The 12,243-nt window shown below is 31.7% G+C and overlaps 2 protein-coding genes across 2 annotated transcripts; one reads left to right on the forward strand and one right to left on the reverse strand.

The window, feature by feature from the left end:
- Positions 1-1,185: 1,185 nt before the first annotated feature.
- LOC140957366 (large ribosomal subunit protein uL11-like) lies at positions 1,186-1,942 on the reverse strand. Its single transcript, XM_073414592.1, has one exon. The coding sequence runs from the start codon at positions 1,870-1,872 to the stop codon at positions 1,372-1,374; it is 501 nt and encodes a 166-aa protein (XP_073270693.1). The 5' UTR covers positions 1,873-1,942; the 3' UTR covers positions 1,186-1,371.
- Positions 1,943-9,546: 7,604 nt separating this feature from the next.
- On the forward strand, positions 9,547-9,951 carry LOC140957192 (protein S40-4-like). Its single transcript, XM_073414330.1, has one exon. It carries the CDS (start codon positions 9,547-9,549, stop codon positions 9,949-9,951), a length of 405 nt encoding a protein of 134 aa, XP_073270431.1.
- The last annotated feature ends 2,292 nt before the right edge of the window (positions 9,952-12,243 follow it).

A 12,243-nucleotide genomic window follows, 5' to 3' on the forward strand; every position in this document is an offset into this window, starting at 1 on the left:
TAGCTTCGATTCAAATCAAGAACCGTGAACTCTGGTTGATAAAACTAAACAGAATCATGGGAAGTTGCCCGTTTCAAATTCTAAACAATAGAGCATATGCACCATGATGAAACAGCAAATCAATGGGCTCTCATCTCAAAGAACTGTATTCTTGGCTCATGTGAGCCTTCCTAGCCGCCTATGTCAAGTTTGAACAAAATTTTATTGTTCTGTCGTTGATTTTCATGTCTCAAACGATAATTTTCTCAAATGAGATAATCAACCCAAGATCGTGCATAAGACATCAATAAGGGGGAACGAACAGAATTTGAAAACAAGAGACAAAACAAAATAGTTTCCAACATCATCGCCTGATCGAGAACGACAAAGATTAACATCCAAGCATTTAGAGCAGATTCCAAACGGTTTGATCGAACTCAGTTCGAGCTCAAGATTGACTAAGCTAATGTTGAATATTAGTAGCTTAAAAATAAGCTATATTTGAATATCTATAACTTATATCCAAGCATTTGGATCTGATTCCAAACGGTTTGATCAAACTCAGTTAGAGCTCAAGATGGACCAAGCTAACATCGAATACGAGTAGCTTCAAAATGAGCTACATTTGAGTATCTTTAACTAATGTCCAAGTTGTCATTGAGCCACTCATCGGAAAAACGGTGATAGAAAGAATTAATGTAATCAAAATCAAAAATTTATCCATAATTTTCTGATCAATTACATATTCTGACATCTAATATCATATATGCAGAAAAGAACATTTTGGTCTTTCATTACCCAACATTAAGCTTTGATTGATCATGAAAAAATCAAGCATGTCAAAATGGATGAGCTAATGTTGTTTGAGAGCTCATAATACACTATTGATCTAGTTAGAGCTGAAATTTTATTTTTAAGAGGCACATGCGTAGGGCTTATACTCGAAGAACTCCGCGGTCCACACAGCTAAATTGAGTCCCAAATTGCACCAAAGTATCCCTCAAGGTTAATCAATTGAACATTCTCAACGAAACATCAAATGCTGTGTATCCAATCAGTACCACGACGATTAAAAAGTTCAAGATAGCCATATATTGATCTCGTAATGACCATGTGTCATGCAAAACTGGATGCATACAAATGAACAACAAAAAATAAAACCAGTCTGCCAAATCATTTAAGTAGCATTTCGAGAAAAAATTACACTTCTTCAAACTGCATTGTTTACATAACGTTGATGTTGATCCAATAGTGTACATGTCCGCACAAAGTTTCCAACTCAAAAGAAAAACTTTTTCGCAACATTTTCCTCTCAAAACGAAATGGTAACTAAAACAACGAAAACGAAAAACAACTAATAATAGGAACTAAAATTCATACTTCACCTCCATCTCAGTCATGTGGGATTTCCACATCGCCATCGGTGATCTCCTGCTGCAAATCCTTGGGATCCTTTCCGTCGACCGTACATCCAACAGAAACGCAAGTGCCAAGAATCTCCTTGACGGTTCCAGCCAAATCCTTAGCCATGGAGCGGGACCTCATCACCTTCGCGATCTCGATAACGTCGTCCAGCGAGATATTCCCGTTGTGCTTGATGTTTTTCGTCTTCTTCCTGTCACGCTCGGGCTCCTTCAATGCCTTGATGACCAATGCGGCGGCGGAGGGAACAACAGTGACTTTGGCCTGTCGGTTTTGTACGGTAAGCTTGACGGTTACACGGAGACCTTTCCAATCCTTTGCCGTTTCCTTCGCGATGTCTTCACCGATTTTCTTCGGAGAAAGCCCGAGGGGACCGATTTTTGGGGCAAGCGAACTGGCGGCGCCGACCTCTCCACCTGTGACGCGGACAAACACGTCGACGACCTGCGACGGATCGAACTTTGGAGGCATTGTTCAACGCAGTGAATCGAGCAGACGTCGAAACTAGTATCTGGTTATTTGCTAGGGTTAAGGTGGACTTTTTCGGCTTCTAAGCAGAATTGGGCTAATTTGAAATAGCCCATTAAGGTTTATTAGTTTGGGTTTCGAAATAATAGAAAATAAATATAAATGTGAATTGTTCAAACCCATTTGTACAGATTTCATCATGAGATTCGATGCTGACGGACTCCATGGGTGATTTCCTCGGACATTAATTCAACAGTCCATTGGATTACCCCGAGAATCCAATCTCTCGAGTTGGTATCCTAACGCGTTTGGTTCGAGCAAGCTAGCAAGTGACTTCTCAATTTGAATTGTCGTCAAAACTCTTGTTAAACGGTCTCATGAGTCAATTTTGTAAAACAAATATTCAATTTGAATCACTGATGAAAAACTATTATTTCTAATACCAAAATTTATTTTTTATTTTAAATATGTGCAGCGTTGGCTCGTCTCACAAATAAAGATCTATGAGATCGTCTCACAAAATATCTATTTTTTGATTTTATCATGTATCCCAAACGATTTGGTAACCAAGAGTCCATATAAGCAAGAAACATCCTAAAAACTCGGAGCATGAAGTTATATTAGAGCATCTCCCATTATGAACTCATTTTTTGTATTTATTACTATATCATTCATTGGCACATCAGAAATTAAAAACACCTTACTTTTTAAACCTTTCTACCCTAGTCATAAACCAAAAAACACGAAATATTTTTTATTTTGAAATTCGTGTGCTATTTATAGGGCACGAAATCTAAATGCTTCAATTTGATATAAAACTCCACATTAATGCACATTATCTGTTATGATTTCGAGTTAATGCATCAATTATAAGTTTGAAACCACAGCTTACTGTTGGGATGGTCCTCTAAAATGGTGCTAGTTGAATGTACTTGGACTAAATTTTCTATCAAGCTGAATTTTCAATATTCAACCAAAATGAATTTTCATGGTTCTCGCCGTGATCGTTATGGTTTAGTTTAAACTATCTTGAAGGTATTACTCCCATAATAAATTCAACGTCCACATTTTATTATTAGAAAAAAATATGTGACGTGACTCCACATTTTTTTAATCAATGATAGTTGTTGGACGTGCAATGAAAACAATACTCTTATCGTAGCATCTCATTAACCGTTAAAATAAAATAAAAATGTGAGTATAGAAGCATAACTTGTATGTGGTGGAAGTTATGATACTAATGATATTTTGCAAATACAATATGGGTAATATATGAAACCACATGCTGTTTTAAAATTCACAGATTTACAAAACTCAGATTTCATTTTGGAGGTTATGAATACAAACTAATTTCCGAATTACACAAGCTATATTAATTATCAGTGGTTAATTCATAGCTTCACTAAAATTTCTATAAGCAAATACTCGAAGGCTAAATCAAATGGTTTAAATTTCTCCTATATATAAAAAAATTTGTTTCCAATAATTATCTTCAATGAAACGAATAGAATTGGATGAAACGAACCTAAACGTTAAGAACAAAATGTCAAATTTTTTTTTTTAAAAAAAGATAATAATAACGCCATTTAAGAAGCTGTAAGCCACGACTTGGCTCTATTATTTTCAAGCCAATAAGTCAAAGAAGTCATTCTCCCAAAAAAGATGAATGAGACTTGAATTCGGACATTAATAGCACCACCAACATCCAGAATTCCAACAATGGTCCCCAATCCCAATTCTTTCAATGGCATCTTATTGTGGCAAGAAAACGAAAGCCTGCAAACAGATAGAATCATCCTCCAATTCCACCGTTCAATAATAGAAAGTAAGAATCATTTGACTATTTTTGCTGATATTCGTCAATGAATCCACTGTGTGTTTTGTTTTTAGTTATAGCCATCTCCTGTGTATTTGAACGCAATACATCTTAAAAGTTTTTTTTTGTTTGAGACGGTCTCATGGGTCGTATTTTGTGAGACGGATATCTTATTTGGGTTATTCATGAAAAAGTATTACTTTTTATGTTAAGAGTATTACTTTTTATTGTGAATATCGATAAATTTGACCTGTCTCACAGATAAATAACATTCGTGAGAACGTCTCACAAGAAACCTATTTATCAGCAGACTATTGATGACCTATTTTTAGAAGAGAGATGATATTTTTAGCTATAATTACATTGTTCTTTTAGTTCAGCAGTGAACCTATGACCGTGATTTTTTTTTTATATTTTTTTCATAGATTTCAAATGTTAAATTGTGTATGATTAATGTGGGGTTTGAGAAGAAGATTGAAAATATTGTGAAAAGTTGTATTTTTTAAATATAATTAGTCGAAATTAATTTAAAAATATTGACCGTCCGTTAGTATTTGCGTCACGACTGTAGTTTTGACATAGCAATGATATATATTTTTTATTTTCGGGGGAGAAAAATGAAAAAAGAGGAATAATAACTAAAAAATGGATTCTTGTGAAAGAAACAAAATTGGTTGCTTAAAGAAGAGGTTTTGAAAATGATAGGATGTGAAATGGAAAAATTATAACGTTTGTCCATTTGGGTTCTCATTTTTCTTTTTCCTTGTTTTGTATATATTATTAAACCAAAAAAATATTTGCGGTGCAAACAATTTGAGATTCTTTTTCAACAAAAAGCATGTTCAAATTATAAAACTTAGCATAGCATAACGCTTTTTAATGTTCAAGTTGATGAATTATATACATTTGTGATAAACTAATTGATCACAAGTTATATTTCTTATTAATGTCTTATTGAGTGAGTCTGTCACGAAAGATTTGTCTAATATGATTTATCTGATTGACGTGGTTTGCAAGCTACTGCATTCAACATAATGATTTATCTAATAAACACTTTACACTTATGAGTAGCACGAGCGAGTTCTCCATTAAAAAAAATGAAAAAAGGTAAACAGAGTTATCTTTTATATATTTTAAGCAAAACATATATGATAATAAGTAACTTTAATTAATATCTCACTATGGGTTTCTCAAGCAATGTTTCGAACTTTGTATCGAGTAGAAAATCACTATGATTCACTGTAGACATTACAAAATCTAAATAAAATATAAATTGATATGTGGTTAAATGAATCAATGACAAATAAGAATTTTATAATAATTTCAGAAGTTTATAAGTCGAATACTTGAACGAGATATTTTGCAAATACATTTGCTTCCGTCACACGTGATTTATACCATTGGACAAGAAACAACTACCAGTGTTTGGTGCAACACTTGTATTTTGGTGTTTTCTTCTTTTTTTCCTTTGTATCTGGCATATCCGAGTTAGCTCTCTCAAATAGATAACTTGGTGGATCATCTGATCTTGAAATAAGTCGTCCCGATTATCCCGATCTTTTATCTGTTCATTTCATTTCTCGTTAACTAGGACTCAGAGATTTGTCTAACAACGCATAAATGTACAAGGTGTAAACTGAACTAGCCAAGTTGGGTCCTTGGTTAAGCATATGCAACATACATACATATCAGAGTTTCGTGAATTTGTTTAAAATAAATGCTAGTGGGGAAAACATATTGTTGTGGAGTAGGTCTCTTGTGGTGTGAGACGATCTCCATTTTTTGCTATAAAAAATATATAAAACTCATATGAAACTATCTTAAGGATAATTTTTGTGAAACAAATCTCTTATCTAACTCGATTCATGAAAAATATTATTTTTTATGCTAATAAAGATTCGTATTATCATCTCATATAAAATATATTACAAAAAAACAATATTTTTAAGTGGTTATTGTATATGCTGCTGCGAAAAAGAGAACATTTAAGAGAGTGATGGTCATTCCGTTTTAAAATTATATTCTAACCCCTTCGCCTAAAATCCCGGACTTCTTTATCGGTGAAATGTATTTAATACGTGTCCAAAGGCAAACCAATGCCAAGCTGTCTCCTGAGATAAAAACTGTTACCTCTAATAATTATATGTATATATATAATTATTTTTCTTTTGAAATTTATACACGTATACATGATCCTAACTCTTATTATAACGAATGCCACACATTGAATTTATAGATTATAAATCATCGCCAAAACAAAAAATAAAATGGATAGAATATAGAATTTTTTCTTCCGTAGATTTTTGTGAGACGATATCATTGATCTTTATCTGTGAGATCGGTCAAGCCTAACTACATTTACAATAATAAGTAATATATTTGACATTTTTTCATTAATAATTCAAATTGAAGATCTGTCTGACAAAATTAACTTGTCAACTAAAAGTTTTTGTGTTCTTTTAATACTCTATACACGTTAATCATCGGGCATATTGCCGCGTGCATAGAAAGAGAAAACAGTTTTTCTTTTTTAAATTCAAAGTAGAAAAAAAATGGAAGTTTTCTTTCTATATGCAATTAATATTTTTTTAAAAAAATATTGTAATTCGAAATTGATGACATTGAAAACATAATTCAATTACTGTGATGTTTAATACAATAGAATTTAAAGTGGAAGCTTTGCTTTTAATTGATTACATTGACCTCTACTTTTTCTTCCTTGAAAAAAAACCCTCTTTCGAAAAAGGAAAAAAAAATAACTTTACCTTTTCCTCCCATTCGCAAACAATGGGACCATAATGGATACAAATAACTAAATCATTTAAATTAATATTCAAATACTATATGTAAGAATATATAGTTTTCATATTATTATGTTAATATGGCCAATGGTCATTATCATTCGTTACACAAAAATTTTTGTGAGACGGTTTCACAGATCAATTTCGTAGGTCGAATCTCTTATTTGGGTCATCCATGAGAAAATATTATTTTTCATGCTAAGAGTATTACTTTTTATTGTGAATATCGATCGGGTTGACCCGTCTCACAAATAAAAATTCGTGAAATCGTATCACAAGAGACTTACTTCATTCGCTGAATATAATATAATTAATTATATTTCCTTTTCTTAAAATACTCGTGTCACTAACTCTATTGCATCAGTCAAGTGCGTTTATCAGTTTTTTTCTTTTTTTGAATAACGTTGATATAACAGTTTACTAATCATATCGTTAATAATCTTTAAAATACATCTCAATAAATGATACATCATCCATATATATTACCATAAATGCGTAAAACTAGCTCTAATGAATGTCCGAATGGCTAAATACTTAATCAATTTTCAGGAGTTCGATTCTCCTACCATCACTTTATTTTGTGAATTTACAACACAAAACTTTTCTAGAATCATTTATCCAATTAACGTTATTTGTAAATGTCATTAAAAAACCAAATAATGGTAAAAGAGAAGTTGGATCTTATTTGGTATTTTATTGTAATATTCTCTCGTCGCGTGAAAAAGCATATTCCATTGAAACCCAATGACGTCAATTCAATAAAAAGACACGAATCCTTTTTTCTATTGTGATAATTTATTTGAGGATAAAGATTGCTGGTGATAACGAAGCATTCATTATTAAGTTTCCAAAATATAAAAAAAATTCAAAAGTGGAACATCGTCATTGGTCTACTCGATCTGGCAGACAGTTCTTTTAACTTAATAATATTTTAAACTTTATATTTAAATAATAGTCGAATACATAATTTCAAATTATCTAAAAAGATATTTGGATGATCCCATCGATTACCAAAATATATTCCAGTGATTTCGTAAAGAGTTGACTCCAATTCCAGTCTTTCGAAAACGTCTTAATTTCTTGTTCGTATATTTATTGAAACAATGTACGACTCGAATTGTATGTCAAATCAAGAATAAGAAAATAATCGAGATCAATTGTAAATAATTTTGCCGCCGATCCCTTCCGAAGCCGTATACAGGAGGAACAAATCATTAATGTCCTCAAAATTTTGTATTTGGTACACACATAATTGAGCAGAAACGGACAAAAGAGGAGATGATAAGCTGACACGTGACTGACCATTTGTTTGCCATTGATGATAGGTAAGAGACCCAGCTGGCTCCTTCATCAAAATACCCCCACTCATTTCAAATTCTGCTGCTTTTATTTTCACCACACATTTCTAAATGTGTATATATATCAATCGATTTATCAGACAATTTCATAAATTTTTATTTATTAAATAAATTAACTCAGTTTATTTTGTAATAAAAATTAATTTTTTTAACATAAAAATATTTTTTTTTTGAGTCGGATTGAGTATTCATCTCATAAAATTAATATGTGAGACTGTCTCATGTGAGTTTTGTGTGTTTATATATGTATATATGTGTGTGTGTGTTTTTTCCAAGGCATATTGTTAATATATATATATACTCTTGAAACAAAATTATGTAAATAGCCCCTACAAAAATATATACGAATTACAAAAAAGGAAAAAAAAAAAGAAAAGAAAAGAAAAAGAAAAGATACACATAGAATATGCTTTATGTGGGGCCCATTTCACGTGCGATCACGTTTTCTACAAATGTCGAACCACGTGGCATACTTCCAAGAACGGATGGACACGTGTTGGAATTTCTTGGAAGCCTCAACTTGAGAGCGGAATCAGGTGAAGCGCATCTCCCCTAAAGCGACAAATTTCAAAGTCTCTCTTTCAAGAGACAAGCATATGATTTTACTAATATGCCCCTAAGGGTTTTTGATTTTGGACGCACCAGGAATTTATTTATTTTACCACAGGGGGACACGTGTATGATGTATTGTAATAACGCTAACTGCCTACAGTTATTATCTTTTTTTTTTTTTTGAAAGACCTACAGTTATTATCATACGGACAATTAATTAAAGTTTAAACCGACCATTCAAAACACTGTTCAATAATATTTCAGCACTTGAGGGATGGTCTTTTAGTAATTTTTCAATAATTTCAGAATAGTGTGATTTATTGAATTTTTCTTTTAATTAATTAATTCTGGAAATATATCAAATTATTGTAGTCAGAAGTATTATAAATCTGCTTTTCTAAAGAGATTGTTATCAAATCAAATGGTTAAAAATTCTGTTACAAAATTATACTTGACGTGCTTCCTTCGATGACTCATGTAGTGTAACTAAATGACACAATCTTTTATTTATATATATATTTTGTTAAGAATCTTTGTAATAAAGTCAAAATGATGTCATTGTTTGTTATTTTTTTAGTGTATGTTTTTTCTAAATTCATTCTTTAAAATGGTAATTTATCTACTTATTTTTTATTTCTTGATTTAATCTTTTATTATTTTTTACAGTTATAATATGATCTTCATTTAAATATAATGATTTCAATTATTATTATTATTATTTTTTGAAGGATGATTTCAATTATTATTTTTTATTATTTTGATATCAACTCAATTAAAATATAAATTAAATTAATTGTAAAAAAAGTTGTAAAAAATATAGAAATGAGGGGTAGGGGTGACCATCTTGAATTTTCGGGGGGTGGGGGGCAAAATCGTAACTTGGTAAAGACTTGCAGTTTCAGAGAAAATAATTTAATGGGAGAAGGGGAAGCAGATGACAGTTTTAGAGAGAGAGAATGAAGCTTATCCATTTCAAACCCCTTTATAAAAGCATATCAAAGCCCTCCATTCACAGCACGTCCTTCTCTCTACAAATCTCTCAAGAAATTTCTCTCTACTTTCGTCTTACATGTCGGCACCGAAAACCTGTCTACCGAGAGCTAGTAACTGCAGATTCCTACCCACCGATCACTTACACGCCAACGATTCAATGATCTTCGAGCTCGACGAATCCGACATCTGGAACACGGCGACCCGCTCGGCTTCTCCGGAGTACCTTAGGCAGACTGCCAGAGTTTTAAGGAAGCCCTCGGTTTCGGGGACTAGGAGAGTAGTCAACTCACCGGCGTCGCTTCCGATGAACGTCCCCGACTGGTCAAAGATACTGAAGGACGAGTATAGAGAGAATCGAAGCAAAGAAAGCGATGATGATTACGAGGAGTATGCAGGGGAGACTGGGGATTGGGTTCCGCCGCACGAGTTTCTGGCACGGCAAATGGCGAGGACGAGGATCGGTTCGTTTTCGGTACACGAAGGGATTGGGAGGACTCTGAAGGGGAGAGATCTCCGCAGGGTTAGGAATGCGATTTGGCAAAAAACTGGGTTTCAGGATTGATTTTTGATTGAGGTTACTAATTACGATGACTTTGTTGGGGAATTAATGCGATTCTAACATTCTGATGATGATCCATGAAGAAATCTGTATTATTTTTAAAATCAGAAATCTTTTTAAGTTTTGGTGAAGTGGATAAATTAGTTGAATATCGATGCAATTTTTTTAGCTGAAGTTGAATGTGTAATATTCAAATCACAAATATATTTAATTTTTTTCTGTTACGGAATGATAATTTACCAGCAAAATAATAATATTCATGAAAAAAGTGTACGTAATTGTTACTATTTAAAGTATTTGAAGGAGATTAAAAAAGCCACTGCAATAAGGCAAACCCAGGGTCCCCTCGTATTAAAAACAATTTTGTGAAGGGAAAGTTTATTTAAAAGTGTTTAATTACGAAAGTTACAATAATTTTATGATTTTTAATCTGAAAAGCATTAAAAAATAATACTATATTTGAAATATCTGAAAACCATCCGTTCAGTAAGTAAATTGTGGACGATGGGTCTTTAATATTTTCATATGGAGGCGAGACCACTTATTTTTTGAAGTATTTGAAATGACAAAGGCTCTTCAATACTTTCATAATCTAGGGCTCACTTATAATCTACAGGTAAGTGATTGGGACAAGAAAAGCATAAATCCATTTCTAAAATCGACGCCAATGGGATTTTGAACCATTTTCCGTTTGTAAGCTATATGGGTTTATCCTTGTTTGTAAATTGTAATGATCTTGCATAAATTGTGAAGAGCGGTTTCTTGATTTTCCCGTGCCTTTTGAATCGATGTTTACTTCCCACAACCCCCTATTACCATGTGTATGTACTACATACGCACATATGAAGCCGATGCCCGACTTTTTTTTTTTTTTTTTTTAATGAACAAATATCAGCAACACCCAATGAGAAACAATGTTTTTACAAAAAGAACTTAAAATTAAAAGAATTGATTCCATGCCACAAATAGTCATGGAGATGAGGACCTCGTGTTGCTAGTAAACATGCGACGTCGTTCGCCGCCCGGACACGACGTTGGGAGGTAAGCATGTCGAGTATGCATGGGACATAATCGGAGCTTTAGGAGACCAAGGAGCACTGAGGCCATCTCCAACCACAAAATCTATGTTGTTGGAACTTTTACATTAAAATATTGCGATTTCTGCACTAAATACAATATTCATCTCCAACCTATTTACTTCAAATCTTACACTAAAAAGAATATTTTCGAAATATTCTTTTTATTTTACATATATTAATTATTATATTTCATTTAATTTATTTTTAATTATGACTAAGGTTTTATTATTAATAAATTTAAATAATAATATTTAAGTTTATAATATAATTATATATAATATGAATTAATATACGAAAGTTATTTAAAATGAAAAATTTGAATACAAATTCAATACAGATACAACTTCAAATATAATAAGAATACAACTTCAAACATTTGTATCAAATTTAAANGGTTTTATTATTAATAAATTTAAATAATAATATTTAAGTTTATAATATAATTATATATAATATGAATTAATATACGAAAGTTATTTAAAATGAAAAATTTGAATACAAATTCAATACAGATACAACTTCAAATATAATAAGAATACAACTTCAAACATTTGTATCAAATTTAAAAGATTATTGATTATCTAGTTTGTTTATCTTCTAAATGTATTTTCCTTTCGATTNATTGAAATACAAATACAACTTGAAACACATAATTCAAATACAAATACAAATACAAATACAAAGNTTATAATTTTTAATATAAATATTTATAATAAATACAAATAAAAAAAATAAAGAAAAAGAAGCAAATGGCGCAGAGGCAAATTCTGCACAGAGGAGTGGGTGGAAAAAAGTTGCACCAAAATGGTCTTTTACCCGGTGTTTTTATAACCGGACCGTTAATCGAACCGGTCAAGCCTTAAAAAATGGTTCAACCGGTTCAACCGAACGGTCGAACCGGATCAATAAAATTAATATTTTATTTATTTTATATAATAAATAAAATAGTAAAATATTGATTATTTATATTTTTATAGTTTTTACTTAATTTTTAAGATGAAAATTACAACAAATATCCAAATAAACATCACTTTTCAAATTCAAAAATCCAATTACACCTAACATGTAACCAAATAGTTTAAGTGCTCAAGAAAACATCAAGTTTAATTATAAAAAAAGTAGCAAACATCAAGTTTCTTATACAAAAAAGTATCAAACATCCAGTTTCAACTTTCAAGTTGCATCCTTTGATGCTCACACCGCATCCAATTCTTGA

Source organism: Primulina huaijiensis, chromosome 14, assembly GCF_012295235.1.
Source record: "Primulina huaijiensis isolate GDHJ02 chromosome 14, ASM1229523v2, whole genome shotgun sequence".
Classification (NCBI taxonomy): Eukaryota; Viridiplantae; Streptophyta; class Magnoliopsida; order Lamiales; family Gesneriaceae; genus Primulina; species Primulina huaijiensis.